The sequence below is a fragment of the Zonotrichia albicollis genome, chromosome 5 (assembly GCF_047830755.1).
Source record: "Zonotrichia albicollis isolate bZonAlb1 chromosome 5, bZonAlb1.hap1, whole genome shotgun sequence".
NCBI classification, from domain to species: domain Eukaryota; kingdom Metazoa; phylum Chordata; class Aves; order Passeriformes; family Passerellidae; genus Zonotrichia; species Zonotrichia albicollis.
Window position 1 is genome coordinate 47,141,133 of NC_133823.1, and position 19,733 is coordinate 47,160,865.

General features: G+C 39.6%; 1 protein-coding gene across 2 annotated transcripts in view; it reads left to right on the forward strand.

Annotated features, from left to right (window-relative positions):
• Positions 1-3,556: 3,556 nt before the first annotated feature.
• RFC1 (replication factor C subunit 1) overlaps positions 3,557-19,733 on the forward strand; it is a 33,627-nt gene continuing 17,450 nt past the window's right edge. Inside the window, exons 1-4 of one of the 2 annotated variants that reach the window (XM_005490509.3) lie at positions 3,557-3,835; positions 8,829-8,957; positions 9,879-9,954; positions 11,047-11,166. In XM_005490509.3, coding sequence (XP_005490566.2) covers positions 3,572-3,835; positions 8,829-8,957; positions 9,879-9,954; positions 11,047-11,166 — 589 coding nt within the window. In that variant the 5' untranslated portion in view covers positions 3,557-3,571. The remainder of the gene's footprint in view (positions 3,836-8,828; positions 8,958-9,878; positions 9,955-11,046; positions 11,167-19,733) is intronic. The other variant, XM_026795556.2, reaches the window with a different exon arrangement.

Consider the following 19,733-nt stretch of genomic DNA (forward strand, 5'->3'; position numbering starts at 1 on the left):
TGTTCTATGGAACAGCATTTAAAATGCTGTTTCATAACTACTGCATCAACATCATCTTTCTATTTTGACCTTTAAAAGCATTGATTTTATGCATCCTGCTTCATGAAAGAAAACCCAGATACAAGTTGTTATCAATGGCACTACATTTCTAAAGCAGCTAGTCACCTTCATTACCAGATGCTTGAGCTCCAGGTACCCACAGCAGCTCTGTAACCCCATGGGCAATCTGTGGGCAAGGGAAAGACGACAGGCTTCTCCCCACTAACCACAGCAGTGTTAGCACCACTGGCACACGGATGCAGACAGTGTGGTGCACCTGCCTGAGATGTGCAAGGTGCAGCAGAGACTGGTGCTCTCAGGTGCTTGGTCTGTATAAGGTTATGAACTGTACTTCTTTCCTTATTATTGACATGACTGGGAGCATGCTCTAATCATGGTTTGAAATTGTTTCAATGTTTCAAGCCTCTGTGAATTCAGTTTCTTACAGCTTGGTCATATTTAACTGTTTGGGCTGTAATTTAACTTCATGAAGTTAACGAGGAAGCAGCTTAAGTGATGAGAATCGTATAGTGACTTGAATTTGGAAGATGGATTTCATTACCGAAGCAAAGACTTGGGGAAAGGAAATACTGTGACTGTTGTTAATTTGGAAAGCAATCAGCACAGAAGAGTGGGATGTGATCAGGGTGTGTTGGGAAGCGGGGGTGTGAAAGAAGGGGAAGAGAATTAACAATTCCAGTGGCCCAAGTGGCAGAGTCAGGCCAGGCTCCAACCCTGATGCTGTATGATGCTGCACAGTGGGATTTCCTGCCTCTGTCCACACACTGAACCTATCTGGGTTCAGAATGAATCAAGACTGGGAGAAGCTGAAATCTCCAGGGCACTTGCTGATACAGACTCAGTAGGTAGGAAGCCTAATGATTATTCAGCTCAATTCTTACTTATCAGTTTTCCTTTTATTCTTTGCCTTCTCCAAGGCATCTGATTCCAATGAAGAAAACAATTTTCCACTTGACTCTTGAATATGTACTCTCCTTGTTTTGGGGGTTGGCTTGAAGATCTGGGGTTTGATCTACAGAAATGCTGAACACATTAGTTGAAAGGATAGAGTTTTGAATGTTAGACTGAGTATCTGAGTTGACACATTCATTCTGCCTAGATATGTAAATGAAGAAAAAGACCTAAAGACAAAGTTCACTCAGAAGTGTAATGTTTACATTAACATCAGCTGCTCAGATCTACTACTGTTGGGTGCTCAAAGAAGCACAGTTTATGTAATCCCCTGCAAATCCCTTATCTTTACCTTATATAGCAAAAACTGTTTGACGTGGGATCGTCTTTCTAAAGACACATCATTGAGATGGATACTATAGAAAGCCTAATGCCAATAGAAACTACACCACAGCTTTATGAAGAATTTTTTGAATTTTTCGCCTCTAACAAAATGCTAATTTCTGTTTCTACAATGCCTGAACAATTTCATTTTCTTTACTAGAGACTCTAGTAAGAAAAATATTCCTTACTCACTTTAAAAGTTTGTTTCAATTCCAAGAGTATCAACATAGCAATATACAAGAATGTGGAAGTAAACAAGATATTAACAAAAAGAAAACAGACTTTTTTATTTCTCAATATAAGAAAATATATTTTTCTTATTAAAAATTTCCTCTCTCAATAAGCAAGACAAAGCCTTCACTAATAATAACAGTAGGGCTGGGCTTATTATATAGGCCGAAAAACCTCAAGTTCAAGATATAATATCTCACTTTTTAAAATTTATTTTGGAAAAAACACCCCAACATAAAAAGCCAAATTTGTCTGTGCGTTTCAGCAAGGTAGAAAACAACACTAATTTTGCAAAAATTACTTGTCATTGTTGTAAATAGAGTGGTGATATCAAATGTACTTTACCTACTTTTAAAAAGCTGTAATTTTAGTTGGGTAATAGGCCTTTAAAACACTACCCATGATCAATTATAAACTCAAGGGATTCTGCCTTGATTTTATCTTGCAAAGCACATCATAATACATAATTATGAGTATTCAGTTTTCTTTCCTATGGTGGAGCAAGTTTTTTCCCACTTCCACCAGTTCCATAGGCATGTCCATAGGAACAGAGGTATCCCGTGTCTCCCCACCACGGCCAGGAGTGAATGGCAGGCATCCCAGGTGTCCAGGCTGATGTCTCCATAAAGGATTAAACTCTTGCCTCCCAAGAAACATGAAGATGTCACAAACCCACAAACAGATACTCCTCTGCTGGATGTTACTCCAGGTAGCTTTATCAACCACAAACAGAGATAACCACCTGCAATAACTCTTTGAGCATTATTTGAACAGTTTGGCTCTCACAAACATCAGCCATTTAAAGTGATCTTTAGTTCTGGTATCGGGAATAGGCACAGCTTTCAAAGTTACATAATGAGAATTAAATATATAAATACAAACTTATCACTGGAGATGTTTTTCTAAAGCAATATTGGTTTTGTTTGCATATCCATTATGTTGAGTGCATATGGAATAACCTGCAAAGCAGGCCAAAAAGCACAGCCTGTGCTGGGGGTCTGTGTTTACTCACTCACTGTGCTCCTCACGCTGAAACCCAAATTCACAAGCTATGTTAATGCTGAAAATACATGATCCCACGTAACCATGTGTGTTCATAAAGGAACGACAGCAATTTCTGTATAAACAGGATCTCACAGTTACTATAAATCCAATTTCAAGAATGAAACAGGAATAGTAATAGGTATCATTAACAGATGTGTGGAATGAGACCATGCCACCAACCAGGCAGTGAACACAGAGGGAACACAAGTGACAGCATTAGCAATTGCAGTATGAGACAGCTACCAACTGAGCTTGTATTCTGGTTGTTTTTTTTTTTTTTTCTTTGATGAAGGGTCTCCCAAATCACTGGCAGTATTTGTAATGTCACAAATTCAGTTTGTCTTCCCTATTCTTCTCCAAGCCCAACAATTATTAGCAATTCAGTAGGTTGACAGAAACCAAACATCAGACAATATTTCGGAGGAGTTGTTTTTATTTGGCTTGAACAAATCTATCCAGCGTTTAGCAAGTGTGTTCAGCGAAAGAAAATATAGAAGATTCCATTAAAAATTAATTAGAAAATTAAGCAGTCAGTAGCAGAGACACAACGTTAATCAATTCCTTGGTTTCTCTTGGACTCCTAAATTCCCAGCTATCCCCAGCCTCAGCGCATGGGAGCAAACACCATTAGAAGAAGCAGGCGCTCCGCCAGCCCGGCAGCAGGGGACTGTCCCACGTTTATGACCAGGACAGGCCCCTCGGAGCTGCGCCGGCCCGGCCTGCCCGCCTGTTCCGGGGGCTGTGTGCCTCAGTGCCCCACAGAGAGGGGCAGCCATGGAGGCCTGGCACTGCTCTCCTGCCTGCTTTCACCGCGCGGGCTCGTCCGCTCAGCCGGACGTGCCCGAGCACACGCGGCTCCATTTTGAGGAGCTGCTGCTGCCCCAGCGCTCCCGTTCCCGCCGGGGCAGCGCCCGGGGCCGGTTAAACCCCCGCCGCACGGAGGGGCCGCCGCGGCCCGCGCATGAACGGGCACGGGGCCAGAGGGACGGGCCGGGTCCGGGAGCGCGCCGGGGCCCAGCCCGGCTGCCCCGGGGGCTCCACCATGGCCCCGGCCCGGGGTCCGCCCCGGCCGCCCCGCAGCCCCGCCCGTCGCGGCCGTGACGGCAGCGCCACGCGCCGGGCGGCGGGAGTTGGCGCGAAGGCGGGAGCATGGAGCCGGGAGCGTCCCGCTAGGCACGGGGAGCGTCCCGCCGGGCACAGCGACCGCGCCGCCGCCGCCGCCATGGTGAGGGGCTCCCCGCCGGGCCGGGGGTGAGCGGGGCGGGGGCAGCGCACAGGGTCCCGCGGGGCCGGGGGCGGCCGCGGGGCCGTCGGGGCCCGGCGCGGGCTGAGCAAGCCCCCGGGCGGCCCCGGGAGGCGAGGCCGCCCTGCCGCGCTCCCGCCCCGGAGGCCGAGGCTGCCACCCGTGCCAGGAACGCGAACCCGTGCCCGGGGAAATGCCCTTGCTCGGAGGGGGATGTGGCCGAGCCTGTCCCGTTTTCCTTTCCCCGTGGCTGAGCCTGCCCAGTTTCCCTCTCCCCGTGGCTGAGCCTGCCCAGTTTCCCTTTCCCCGTGGCTGAGCCTGCCTAGTTTCCCTCTCCCCGAAGGCGGGTGGGGTGCAGGGCGCGGAGCGTGCGCTCGGCCGGGGAAGGAATGCGGATGAGCGAACCTGGTGCAAAGGCGTGTGCCGGAGTGTTATGTTCAGGACATTCTTCCTTCATTCCTCTTCCTTCATTCCAGCGGGAGCACACGTGAGGCGTTGCTGTTGGCGAGCTGGAGGGTGCACAGTACTTGCAGAAAAGCAATTCGATGGGGGAAAAAAGAGCTTGAAAGTCTGGAAATAAATGTTTATCGATAACCATGCAACCCTCAGTAGGATGTAAAGAGATTTTAAGCATAAACATATAGTTGTTCCTGTGCTTTCCAAAGTGCTGCTCACCTATGCAGTCACCATAAGATGGTATCACCTTTTCATTTCTAGCTCAAATAAGTTTGATTTTATTCTGATGGACTCTCTGTGCGCATCTTTTACTGGCTTAACTACAGATGTCATTTTGCAAGTTAAGGTGCAACTCTAGTTTTGGACTCTCCAAAGAGTTGAAGCCTGTTTATAGCTTACACCTGGTGCTCTGCGATGGTGGGTGGTACAGTCTGAGTCTTCTACTGTACTGACAGAGGTCTGCCAGCACTAAGACTCCTGACACTATTAAACTGTGATATTTTCATGGTTTGTTATGGGCTGGCTGATGACTCCAAATTCTTGTAAGAGATCTGCCTCACCCATGTCCCTGCTATCACCTTTTTAGAAAAATGATCTTGGAAGGCTTGCTTCCTCCTTTCCCACCTTCCCAGGACAAAGGCATTCTCCCTCTCTGTCATCTTCTGAACATCACACATCTCACAGTGTCTGGGCCAGTCCTAGAAGGGACGAAGGCAACCATGGTTTTTGGGAGTATAAAAGTTGCCTCATCCCATTTCTTTTTCAGTGCTGAAGCGGCTGCTCAGCCATCTCTGCTGCAGCTGTGGGTAGCCCCTGTTGGCTTGATTCTGCAGCATATTCTCAGCTGTGCTGAACTGATGTGTGCAGAGTTACACAACAGACTGATTTGCATTAGAAGGGATTTATTTTTTCACTCAGATTAGTGGCCATGACCCAGTTCCCAAGCAGCCAGCTACAGCAGTACACCTGAGGGATGAATGCCCAGGAGTAGGAGTTTCTTGAGTTTCCCCTTCTGAGCTGGCTGGAGCTGGAGCATCACTTACAGCTGTGATGCTGCTTGTAAAACTGCTGCAGTTAGCACACTCAGAAACTGTTCATTAAGTGTAGTTATCCAGGCAGGTGTTACTGGGTTCACTGAAGTGATAGTATAAATCTGATTTTAGTTAGTGCAGTTGTTCTGGAAGCACCAAGTGTCAGAGCTGGTATGTGAGAAACTTGCACTGAAATAGGCAGACTGGAAAGAAATATGATTGTTTTGATGTAAGGCCCTCATTGAGACTCAGAGTACCTGAAGTAAGGTGCATTACTTTCTACTGCAGTCATTGAGCTAGGTTGGTGAAGTTCAGTTTTCTATCTTGTAGTTTGAGGTGCAGACTGGATTATATGATGTTACTTTGGAAAATATTTTGCAAATATTTAAATATTTAAACACTAGTCTTGTAAAAACACTCTTGGAGTTGCCAGTCTTTGTCCTACCTAACAAATGGGTTTCAGTTTCTGTTTGTGTTTCTCTCCCCAGTAAGAGACAGATACAAAGATTAATTACTGTGGTGTTCTGTTACAGTGTAAGGTGGAGGATTCACAGCAGTAGGCAGAACGGGCAAGGGCTGGATGGCACAGCCATACGGCTCTAGGAGAGCTGAGCAGCTTTTTAGGCCTTTCAGATGCCAGGCATAACTCACCCCCTAACTGAGAGTGATCAGAATTCTCAGTTACAGCTCCTGCCTAGGTGGAACTGCTCACAGTTCGTCCTTGCTGGTGCTGTGGTCAAGCAGCCCTGGGCAGCCACACCTAAATTTTAGCCTATTTTAATTTTAGCCTTTTGGGCAAGGGAACAGCCATGCTGGTGAGCATCTCCAGGATACATAGGACACATTGCTGTGGGTTTTGGGGGCATCTCCTGGGAGGAAACTTGACAGTTGCAGCCTTTCCTTGTTGCAACAAGCATAGGTAAATATGAACATAGAGATTTTCCAGCTGGTGGCCCTGTATATGTATGGATGGCATAATATACGAAGAGGAAGGTCAGTCAGAGTGTGTTAAATAGGTAATCCCAGGAGGGAGGAAAGTGGTTCCATCTAGGATCTAAGCTGGTATGATAGATACTTAGGTGGCTTGGTTTCTGCAATTAGTTATGCAGTGAATTAATAATTTATCTGGCATGCCTTTATAAAAAGCATGAAAAATCTGTTTCATGATTCCTGGTAAAAACTTCACTGGAAGGTAACTTAGTTGTTGCTCTGGGGCATGCTTTTCTCCCCAGCAGTTCTCTGTTCACTGTTATGTCAGCAAGGTACCTTTTCCTCTGAGGAGCAGGGTAGCTGAGAAGATTGGTGAATTTATAGCAGAATATTGAAGAAGGCTGTGCATAGATGTCAATCTTCCTTTGTAGCTTAGGGCTGTGTATTTTAAGTTTGCATTTCATAAAACTTGTCTAAATCTTAAAGAAGTCTAATAGTATTGCCTGTTCTCAGAACACCAAAAGGTTCTGGAAAGCTTCTGCCAGAGTTATCTACACTTTAAAAATGACTCCAGAACTGGAATCCAAACTCAAGATCAAGTTAGAGGAAAAACAGTGATTAATAAATTTGCTAGGTAGCCTTTGGAGAAGCCTGCTGAAAAGCTTTAGAAATAAATTAAAGCAGACATGTGTGGTTTTTAGCTGGGCTAGCCAATGTAATACATATTATATTGTAATACATATACATGTAATACATATACATATAATACATATTCCCTGCTACCACTTATAAGGTGTACAGGCTTGATTACTGTAATTTTGGGATATATCCATGTTCCCTCTCATAACAATTTCCAGGTAGCACAGAGGTTGGCAGAACAAGGTAGACTTGCAGAGCACTTCACTTAGTTAATAGTTTTTAGTGAAAATAGTAGAATGAATAGAACCTTGATCTAAAATTCTCAAATATTTTAAAGTAAGGCATTTAAAGATTTAAAGTAACAACTATTAAAAAAAGAGAACTTTAAAGTCACTTTATTTTGCGGTGTTGTATAAAGCATTTAAATTATTTTACTACATAAAAGATCTAATGATTCTTGTTTTTCTCTTGCCTATGTTACCTTGAGCCTAAAAGGAAGTCAGTAATAATGAGTATAATTGAGTAATTAAGTCCAAATATCTGCTTGGAGACTTTAAATAGATGCTCTCTTCAGACCTCTTAGCTATAGGTATTGGCTGAAAAAATTTCAGAGTTTGTATAGTACTGCATTTACATTGTAGGAATATATGTAAAATAGTAGAGTGTTGAAAATCTGTGCTTCAAGGCATGAATTCAATGGATAGAGAAGTGTGAAGTCACGTTGAGGAACAATGATTTTCAATCTACCATTTGTTTAATCCATATTAATATATGCAGTTAAAACAAAGAGCCTAAAGTTTTACAGGAAATGACATTTCCAGTTCTAGAAAATTGTTTTAAGTGCACTGAACGAATCTATACATGTCCCAACTTTTGTTTATGCTTTCAAATTACGCGTTCCATTGATTTTAAGCCCTAAATCCAAACTGACCGGGGTTGACTGGTAGAAGCAGCACCTCAAAGACCCCTAATAATCAATCAGACTTGAGGCCAGTACTTTACCTGTGGTTCCCTGTGATGGTGAGGGAGTGCCAGCTGAGCCCATGGTGGGGAACAGCTCCCAGCTGTGTCCAGGGAGTCCTGAGCCCAGCCTTTGCCTGCTGGCTGTGATTTGGGCCACAGGAGGTGGCCTTGCTCTGAAATGGCTGCTAACCCTGGAGGTGGTCATACCAACCAGGTACCTCTTTCCTCAAGTTCTTTTAATAAAACTGGATTGCTAGATTTTTTAAACGAGTGGTCAGGTGTGATTTTGTCTGTACAATATTGATTTTCTAAAATTTAAGCTCTAGCTGCTGATTTTACGTGCTTAGAAAGCTTGTTATGGCTGTATTATGGTCAGATACTACAATAAGGTAACAAAATAGATCTTGGTGTTATTTTTATTTATTTAAATTTAAAAAGTGTCTGGGTGGCTAGTTTTTTAGTGAGATGTAAGTTACTGTCTTAAAAATTTATGAGAAGGTGGAGGATGCAGTATGTGCCATCACTTCACTGTTTCAAGCTCCTGGTCCTTTCTTTCCACATGGGACACTACTTCAGAGCTGTGTTAATAATTTTAACTACAGAAGTAATTTGGTTTAGGTTTATGATAATTAATCAGAAAACAAATGTAATTATACATCTGTCTTAAGTCATTGTATTTCATTGCTGCTGGAACTTTGTCTTGCAGTTTGTATTGGTGGAGATCCCAACTAAGGAAGAAATAAATTTTTTTCATTGTTCAAAGATTAGAGTCAGGGTGTGTGAGTGTCTGAGTAGCTACTTTTAACTATCTGGGCTTTGTTTGCTGAACTGTAAACAAAATTTCAAAATCAGTAAATGTAATGGAGCTGATGAGAAGGTGACCTTCAGTACATTGCCATTATGTAGTATGAAGAGCTGTCTGTATTTAAAAGTTTATAAATCTCTTTCCCTTTTAGGATATCAGGAAATTCTTTGGTGTTATACCTCCTGGAAAGCGACAAGAGTGTGAGACTGTGAAAAGGAGTGAAAAAATTAGAAATGGTGAGGGACCCTCAAGTGGAAAGAAAAGGGAAAAGGAGACTAAGGTTAGTTTTGCTTTTCATATTTATGAAGTGCTTGCTTTCACTGATGCTGGACTATTTGTGTATCTAACATTTTTTAAAGGCATGGTTCTTCTCATATACTAAAATAACAGACTATGCTAATTTTTACAGACATGGGAGGAAACTGCCACTTAAATTAACTTCTAGCAGTAAAACTTTTTAGGTGGTGAAGAAAATTGCTAATTTAAAAAAATTTGGTTTTTAGGACAAAGGTAGATAGAAGTTGTTACGATTAAGTGCTTGTGTAAGAGCAGTCTGATATATTTGAAGTTATTCTGCCTATTGGCCACACTTCTCTAAGTAGGTTTGCTAATGTAATTTTTATCTAATGAATCCAAGGTTTGTGCCCAGTAGATGTAGGCATATCATAAATGTGGCATGCTTGTGTGGTGCCTACTGTGTGACCAGTTTTTGTAACACCTGTGCAGGAAACATGAACACTGTCTTTGGGATCACTTCTCTAAACCTGCTGCAAAGACCATTCTTTAAAATGACAGATTAAAACTAGATTGGGCTCTGGTTTCAGACTACTTTACATGTTAATCTTCTGAGCTGTATAAAAAAGAGCAATGGCTAAAGCTGGTTTAAAAATCACTTAAAGAGTGGAAAAATTTCAAATAAGATGGAATGTGTAAAGTGAAACACAACAGTTTGGTAGTGAGATGTTGCTTAAATAAGTATTCTGACTATGTAATTTCACTGTGAAAATTCTTCCTTATTTTCCCTGTGCTGCATCTTTTCCCCTCCAAAGCAGGAGTTAGCACAAGACCGTTTGTAAATGTGATATTGGAAAACAAATAATTTCTGTTAGAATTTGTTTGAAGCTCATGGATTTGAATGTATGGCTGACTAAAAGCTGAGAGGATCTGTTTAATGGTTGAACTAATGAACTGTTACACTTAGGTGAATAGTTCACCCAGTGAAGATGATTCCAAACAGAAGCGGACGAAAAAGAAGAGAAGAATAATCTATGATTCAGGTAGTGTTCCCAGTTGTTTCTGAATATTCCTTTTTGTTTCTTCCATCAGCATGCAAGGTTGATTAGGTAAATTGTACATCTGAAAGTTTTTGTGGGTTGAGTTTTATGAACAGTTCCTGTTCAGCAGTGAGGAGTAGTAGGAGTACAAAATCAATATATTGCTGCTGCCTCTGAAGTACTGATATTGTTTGGAGATTTGGCAAGTTCTAATCCTTTAGTAGTAGGACAGAAAAAGAGAAACAGTGCTCTAAGCTCTTCAAAAGGGAAAACTTTTTTTGTTGGGGGTTTTTGGTGGTGGTGTTGATGGTGGTTTTGTTTGTTTTGTTTTGTGCAGGGTGCCAGTATGCAAGTCAATAGACTATAATCACTGTTTTTAGATATAATTACAATATATTTGTGTTTATCATGGAAAGAGACTCTGAAGGTTAGCCCTCTCTAACACTTGTTAGGTTGTCTCTGCTTTTTCAGTTTATCCTGTTTATTCATGTGGATGCTGGGATCCATAATCCACGGTAGTATAAATCTGTCATCTCCACAGCTTTTGGGATATGCAGAGTGGTGGTTATATGAGTGGCAATTCACCAGTGTTCTCCTGAAAAATCAGAGTACCACCTCTGTAGTTTTTTGTCTTTTGCTATTGTTGTTAGTCTTTGGAATAGGTTTCCATCTACTGGAACACATCAGCATAATAGTGTATTTTTTGTTGGTTTAATGTTGGGATTTTTAAAATTTTGTTTTGTTTGTTTTGTTTCATTTTGGGTGTTTGGTTTTTTGAAGTAAATTGCTGTGGTATTTTTGAAGGTTGCATTCATTTTCAGAAAGGTTCCTGTACAGATACAGCAGTTACTGAAATAAGAAACAAAGTAGTTATTGATATGTAAACAAAAACACTGTCAAGATTGAGTTCTGACCAGATTTTCATTTAGTCATTTATATGGTGGATTGAAAGGGAAGCTGTGCTCTGACCTTCCTACCATATGGTAGGAAGATGGTGTCTTTCACTCAGCTGAATGTGTGTGAACACATGTTGACTGTTATGTGATCTGTGTGTATGTGGAGGAAATCTACATTTATGTTGTGGTCAAAACACAGATTCAGAAGAGGAGGTGCAGTCAGTGAAAAAATCCAAGAAGTCACCTGAGAAAAAAGCAGCTGCTTCAAAACCTGGTAAAGTTCTGAAGCGGGATCCTGTTGTTTATATTTCAGAGACAGGTAATGAAAGAAATATATAATTATATGTGTAGTGGGTGGGTTATGTTATAGTGGGATGGATGGTTTGAGAGACTCAAATGTGACCATAAACCTAATATTGAGGAGGACAAATTACATTCTCCTCAAACAAGCTAACCAAAAACACTTCAGAAGTTTAGCCTCAAGTACTGGAAAGTCAGGAGCAGGGTGAAAAGTGAGGTGATGCTGAGTAGTGGCTCAGGTTGATTTAAATAGGCATATGGTTTAATGAGGTAACGCTTCCTTGCTGAAGAGAATTCAGTAGATTTAGGGGAGGAAGTTAATAAAGTACCTATAATATAGTTTAGCTGCTCACCAGCATACTTTGAAATGACTGCTGGCTGCAGGGATTTTTATTTTATCTGGTGTATAACCTTCCATGTCTAATCTCTGGGTGACGTGTTGGTCACTGAAAAGTTCTTTTACCTCTCAATAAACATTTATTTTGTCAGTTGCTGCAGTGGTTGTCTGAAGCTGTACCTTCTGCCTTCTGTATTTGTCTCCAGAGTTCTTTACTAGCCACAGTAATTCCTGAAGAAACTGTGATTGAATTAACAGACTTGAATCCAGATCTGTTTTGATAAAACATGGTTTTTAAATAATACAATTTTAGTAGGAATTCTGTAATCCCTCTTTGAGTTTTATTATACCTATTTTGGAAGAGTGGACACTGTCCTTAGGTATGGTAGTATTTTTTTTGTCAGTTTATTGCTGAACATAAACATTGCCTCCCTCTAAAAACACCATGCATTTTTAAAACAAAAAGGGATTGTTTGCTGCAGTATTGCATTAGAAGTGTGGCTCAGCTGGTTTTTTCTACACCTTTCTTCCTCCTTGGGGTCTTTTATGTCTCCAAGATAGATACATTGAGCTTATTCTGCTTGTCCTTGGTAGTTGACCTGACATACTGCTGTACCACATCAGGTATTCAAATTAGCTCCAAAAATATTTTCCAAAATAACATGAATGTGTTATTTGTCTTATTTATCCTTTTACTCAAAGCTTTGCTTCCTTTAACCGTTTTTCACACTATTCTTTCCTAATTAAAAGGATCTTTAAAAGCATTTATCCCAGAGTAGGTAAATGATCAAATTCCTGGGGAATAAACAGCATATATTTAGGTTTATTATGCAATTCCAAGTGGTGTAATCAGATTTTTCTGCACAGGGATACCATGGGAACACAAGTCAAGGTTATTAGTGAAATCCCTGAAAACCTTGGGCTCAAGGTTACTCTTATCAAAAGAGTCTGAAGTACACACAGGTTTGATTTAACAGTGTATTCTAAAACAATGCCTTTATAACCTTGAGACGTAATGCTTGAGTTTTGTTTACTTATAATTTCTATAAATCGTTTCTTCAACTTTATGGAACTGCCAAGCTGAGTGCATTGAAGTGGTATTGATACAGCAGTTGGCTGGAGATGAATGTGTTACACAGGAATAGGAATATAGACATAGAGATAGAAAAGGTTGTAACAAAACTTAGAGATGTTTCTTCTTTTCTTTTTTCTTTAGTGTTATAGAACTGAAAACTTAAAATCAAGAATATGCTGCTTGGACTCATTCAAAAGTCAGAATCTCTTTCTGAAGGGGTTTGCCCATGGCAGTGTATTAAAGAGCCTTTTGGCATCAAGAAGGCAGTAGAAGTTTGGTAGTTAATTACCTCAACCTATTTTTCAATTTAATTTGAAACTTTCTTCCTCTTGTTGCTGGAATTTCTTTTCAGCTGATCTATATATCTGGTATCCAGCTTTCTCCAGAAGTGTTTGGGAAAATGAACCTTTTGGTTTGTGTAAAAGTGGACTGATGTGGATTATTGTGTTGCTTTTCTTATTGGCTTGTGAACAAGTTAATTTTTTAAAAGGCAAAAAACACAGCAAGAATAGTTGCTCTTTGTTTTTATTGATACATTTAATCTAAATACATATTTAGTTTAATGATGGTCAATGATAAAACTAAGTTATTCTGCACAGTAACAAAGGGCAAAAAAAGACTTTTTTTATTAGTAGTACAGTCTTAGGGAATTGGAAAAAATCCAAATGTTCATTTACTTGTTAAAATAGTACTTGGACTGTTTAATGAAGTATGGAACCTTGAGCTTTGTAGGTGACCTGTTAGTGTGGTTTGTTGAACCTCATCTGGTTTCATCATAGGTGGTTATACAGCAAGAATTTTGACCTTGCTTGAAGTGAATACTTACCTTTCATAGACATTGTGTAGAGGTGATCATGTATGTGTAGCAATTGCCTTGATTGCTTGAATATTTTTAAAAATAGAAAAGCCTTATAGTAGTGGCAGGCAGAATTATTTATAAAGGTAGAAAAACGGATTAGGTATGAACTGGGGAGGTCTGCAGGTTACTGGAAAATGGTTTCTTTAGAGCTTAGAAGACAAGACAAAAAGAATAGCTTGTGAAGGTCCTTGATAATACAGACTCTTTTAATGTAGAGAATATTGGGGATAGAGAAACAAACAACAAAGCAAACCCAAGCAACCTCAGACAAAAATTTATTAAGTGCTAATACTTGTGGGCAAAAAAATAGTCCCTACATCCAAGCAACAGGTTCAAGTGAGCAACAGGTTGTCAGTGAATAAACATGTCTTTCACTGAAGTATTTCATAGGGAAATAAAATGTTGTCACTGGCACTTCCTGGGCAATAATTATTTATGGCAAATGCAATACTTGAGTGAAAATGTGAGGAGGAGATAAATAGTACTGGGTACCAACTTTGCTCTGAAGTGTTTCATGAAAGGTCAGTCGAGAAGCTGTAGTTAAACCTTAAGGGAGTTTTGAAATGCATTTGAGGAATGGGAGTGGGTTCTGGCAGAAATTCTCTGAAGGGGCAGGGATGGGTGTTGTAGAGGAGAATGCAGAAGTTACTGAGGAGTGAGCCTGGTTAAAGCTGATTTGGTTAAGTTTGAGAATACCTGCAGTACAACGGAAGGGCCATGCAATGGTAAATGTGCTCTTGCACTCAAACTCTTAAGAGTTGAGTGTTGTATGAACATAGTGAGTGTATGATAGTAGTGAACTCTCTGAATAGGAGCGTAGGTGTAAACCAGAGGTGTGCATGACATAATAAAATCTTACTCTTATAGAAGTGGTCTTTTTTTCTTTCTACAGAAACTAGGATAACAGCAATATTGAGAAATAAATGTAATTCTGACTAAAAAAAGGATTCATGTATCAGAAGATATTAGAATTACTTGTCAGCCTGTATTTCAAACATGAAATGAAATTATTTTTAGTTTAGTCTCTGTAGCAGGTCTTTAAGCTGTGTTAGCTCAAGATGTTGCTGTTTTCCTCTGCCTGTTCCTATTCTCCATGCTGGAGACCTTCTTTCTCCCTTTCAGATCTCCTTATTGAGCTGCCAGAGTAACTGGTTTTAACTGGTTAATCTCCTGGATTAGTTCAAAATATAAAAAGAGGATTTATGTTTGGATTTTTTTTTCTGTGCTGATTGATTTTGTTTGAAAACGGAGCACAGTGTCCTGAGAGGCTCAGTGAGCTGAGCTGCAGCTGGAAAAAATGAGTGCATTTATACTTGACTGGATTACTCAAAGTTACCTTTTTTCCCATTCTGTAATTATTCACATGGCATTACTGTCACACAGGTAACTTCAGGCAATTAAGGCAGAGCAGGAAATTTCATTGCATGGTTCATTGCATTTCATTGCAGATCTGCTTCTCTGAACTGCTGTTGTAGGAAAGTAACTTGCTCCAGTGAATAAAAGTTTCAATAATAATAAGCTGGAATGAGTTGGTAGACTGATCCCTTGTAATTACTTGCTGAGGTTACACACAGAGCTGCTTTTTGCCAAGTGCAAGTGTTTCATTTGGAAGGAGTTGTTATAATTGATGGGTTTGCAGATTAAGATAATTTACTTTGGTTTAAATATATTCAGCCTTCTTATGTATTTTAGTGGTCTCAAAACTAAGCATATAGACTTGACTAACAATTTTATTTGGTATGTGTTGGACCAAGGATATCAATGGCTGTGTATTTTGGCACTCAACTGTCTAACTCATGGTAGTTAACTGCATTTCAGTGTTGTATCCCTAAACCTTTTTATTTCAGAGTGAAAAATAAAGCAGAGGCAACTTTCTAAGTTTGTAACTGAAAAATCCAAAGGTAAATTTGTTTCAGGGGTGTAAAGGTGAAATGATTCATGTAAGCTTTATATTTTTATAACAGCACAGAACCTTGACATGTCAATATAGGGCAAATGCTAACAATTGTGGTTTAAAGTGCATGTTTGTAGTGCATCTAAAATCAGTTAGCTTTTTGAGAAATGGTATTAAAAATCAAACATGACTTAATGACATAATATCTAAATTTTTAAATGTAGGTTGCAACTACTAGCTTTTTTAAACGAAGAGAAAGAAAAAATGCACTTTGGTAATCACACATAGCATCTGTTCTTTGGAAGGAGTTGCAGGGGTGCAGTTGGAATAGACTTGCTGGCTTTTTACTTTAGGCAAGAGATGAGTACAAAACTCAGTCCTGCCAAGTGTTGGGAGTGTTGGCTGCTGACCCATGCATAGGTAAAGTAAATAAAGTCAATACTAGCACTGTAGGCAAACTTTATTTTCTGCACCCTCCATTTGGCTTAGACTGCAATGCCTGTTGCTGGAGATGGCATGTCCTGTAGCACAGGAACTGTTTAAGTGCTTGTGCAGAAGAGGTGACACTGAAACTGAAAAATGTCCAGATTATTATAATTTTTTACAAGTAACATAGATTTAAAGATTTTAGGATGTAGTGCTTTAGTTCTATACAGAAATCCTTATGTAGTAGTCTACAAATGCCATTCAACATACATAATAAGTAGAAACTAGTTATGCTCTGTACATGCCCTGCCTATATTTGGAGTTGCTTTTATGACATCATAGCAACAGGCTGTCCCTGCTTCAAATGTTTTGTATCCTACCTAGAAAAGGAACCAGGGAATTACATTTTCTAGTGATGAGCAACTCAACAGTACAGAAATAATAAATTAATAAAATACGTTGTTCTTGTGGGTTGTCTTATGCTGCTTGTTGCCATTGTCCCTGTGTGCAATAGAGTGCTCCCTTTTTAGATTGGCTGAGGTCATTCCTGTACCCAAGCCTTTTAAAAAGATCTGAATTTATTTTTAAAACAGCTGAGGTAATTTTAATCAGGCTCAGTTAGGGAACAACCACAGGTGTTGTTCAGTAATCAGCAGGTGAAACTCTTTTAAAAAAGGATGAGGGTGGGAAAGAGGAGTAACAAGCAGTTACAAGTGACCTGCTGGCATTGGTTTATTAACATAATTGTGCTGCTGCTGGAACAGTGTATGAAATGAAAGCCAGCTGTGCTTTAACGTCATGGAATAGCTCTTAAAACCCCCAGGATGGCAGTTGTTTGTTGCTAGGGAAGTTTGTCCTCCTACATTGCCTGGCATAATAGATCCCAGCTTCATGTGTAGTGTTTGTGTACAAAATAATTAAAAGCAATCTCCTGATGGTCACTGCCTGTGTGTTCCATTGATCACATGATTAGCTTCCCTTTGCTGCATGTACTTGATTTCCAGAAGCCTCAACTGGAATATATGGTCCTTACTTGTGTTTGTAGTTCTGAGCTGATCTGGGAAAAAATAGTGTATGTTCAGGATATTTTTTCATTTTTATTTCATTTTTCATTCATAGCACACAAAAATGGATCAGTGTAAACAGGAAATACTGTTCTTGGAATAGTTGTGTTCTGCTCTAAAAAGGTTTTACAATAGAAAAGTCATCTAGTTGATGCTGAAATTGTTTCCTGTTTCTCAGTGAAGTCCATTCCCCCATGTAAGGCTGTCTTGAGGTTTGCCCAGCAATTGCTATAAGAATGCAATTAATCTACAGTTTTTGCAAGTTAAAACCCAAATTTTCGTTTGTATTTTCCACAAATTATTGACTTGCTTCTTATAAATAAGAAGACATCTTTTTCCTTTTACAGGTCATGTGCTGAGCACCATTGACCTGATTAGTGCAGCAGCAATAGTATCACCTCTGTCTTGGCACTTTCAGAGCTGTAAATCAAGTTGCCTTCATGCTTATAAGGAGACTGGAAGTGTGCAGCTGATTAACTTTGCTGTTCACTGCTGTGGCAGCAGGTGTGTGGGAGCAGTTTGTTTTGAGGAAAAGTGTTGAGGTTTTGCTAAAGAAGTTGGTGTTTATCAGTACCTGAACTAAGGGGAGTGCCTGGAGATCAGGTGAATTTGTGATGTGTTCATGGATTTCCTGAACCTGGGATGAAAATGTGGCCTGAGTGTCAGTCCCCTAAAGCCTCTTTTGAAACCCACTTTTAATAGAATCAGGCTGGTTTAGTTTCCTAATGACAACTTCCATGTTCTCATTCTCATTTTTCTTTATTTTTATTTATCAGTGTTTGTTCATAAGTGAGTCTCTTGTCTGTCTTCAGCCACTGCTTGCAGTCAATAAATGCTTCTAATCCTGTCATTTCTTGGAACAACATAATTAAAGCCAAGTTCTAACTATTGATAATATGTATTGCTGTCTTCCTAAATGACTTGAGTGCATAATTTTTTTAATTAAAATCTAATTGTATTTACTCTACTTCTTTCTACTTAAGAGAAAGCAATATCCTGTTGGGTTTTATTGCTATTTATGGTTATAAGTGAATAATGAAAAAAATCAATATTGCACACAGATCCTCTGATAACAGTAATGATAATGAAAAGTTCTTTTTTAGCATTGAGCAGTCCTTAGTTTAAGAAAAGCTGGGAGCTGGGGGGCAGAGTAGGATTTGTGTAATCTTAAGACAAATAAATGTAATTAACTGTTAATTTACAGTAACAGTATATTTTATTCCTGCAAATGCTTTTTTTGTTAAACTGAAAAATTTGAAAAAACCAGAAATATTCTTGAAATTGTTTGAAATAAGTAATCCCCTATTCAGACTCGAAACTATTGTAAATCAGGAGTCTACAGCATCTAGTGTCCAAATCTCCCTTAATAGTCACAGTTTGCTAAATTGAGCTAAATGGCAGCAGGACATTTACTGCTGCATTGGGAAAATAAATTGTGTTGAGAATGGTAAAGCTTTTAGCTTTGTGTGAAACCTGCTGCTGTCACCTGAGGGCCTGGGATTGAGTTTTCTCTTCCATATAATGCTTTGGTAATTGACTTGGCTGAAATGCCACTTTCTCTTGGATAAATTTTTGTCCTTAGGCATTCTAGAGATGCATCTTTGTGTTAGTTTTTTTCCCTTTCTGCATTTGCTCTCCCAGCAATAGGTGGAATCCTGCTTGGTTCTCATTGTAGTCTGCCTAGTAAGTGCTCAGTGGCAGCAAGTTCTGGCTGATGCCTGAAACACCAAAACACTGCCATCTGTTGAGAACAGGCGAAACAAAAACCAGTTGTTTCCCTCCATCTTTGCCTAGAATACAACAAAAATAAGAGGTGACAGACTAGGGATAGATATAAACAAAAGCAGAGATGACAAGTAGGGAAGTGGTAAGAAAACAAATTTTTGTATGAAAAGAAATATGGGGGACTTAAATTAGGGGTTGCTGGAAAATGAGCATGTTTTTGTGATAATGCTGTTAATTCAAGTTCTGTTAAAAAGAGGATGTTTAGAACAATCTGTGTTTATGATATGTTGAGGTGAGTGTCTAAAGCATCTCTATTTTGAGATAAGTAAAACTAGACTTCAGTTAGAGGCATGCAAATAAAACTGCCTCTGTTTCTGTTCCTCTCAAGTCTTTCTGCTGCTTTTATAGTGTCTAATATTAATTTTGAGTATTTTATTTCAGTTTATTTGCTCACTTTGAGTTTATAGAAGAATTCACAAAGATGATGCATTTACCATTTGTAGAAGTTTGTCCAGGGATGTTTGTCTTCTGTGCTGTTTTATTAATCTGATCATGTGGCAGTGAAATATGTGGGGGTTTTGTATGCCACAGTGGGAGGGTTTCATTTGTAGAGCTGTCAGTAAGACTTCACAACATGACATAAAACTCTTTGAAGTCCTTGGTATTCATTTTTTGTTGATTGATCGATTGGATGAAAAGTTTGGGTTCAGAATTAATGAACAGCCATCAAACCCTCTTTCTTTTTCATTGCTGGGCAGACCATGTCTTGATTATTAGAGAAGTGTCTGAAAAGGAGAGATTAAAATTTTGCTCTGTGGTCTGTGGGCTAATTCTCAGTAAGACTGTGTATGCCACTTTTCCTCCTCCTTTCAAACTGAAAAATCCATTTTTATCTTGCTGACCTTGTCTGATTTCTGTGTTCTGTGAAATTGTTGCTTTTCATTTAGTTGGTTTTGACTGCACTGGAAGGAGGTGTGTTTAAGTGCAGAGATGTAGAGAGCTCATAGAATCTCTAAACTGGAAAAAGTGAAAAAAAGGGTATTGAAATGTTTTTGCTAAAATATTCATAAACTTTGAGCAATACTTAAACAATAACTAGGAAGCTTACTCAAGAATCCCTTTTTCCTTTTTTTTTGGTAAAGAAAATGTTCTGATATTTTTCCTTGATTTGTAATGTAAGATAGATTTTTGAGAATACATGTGTAC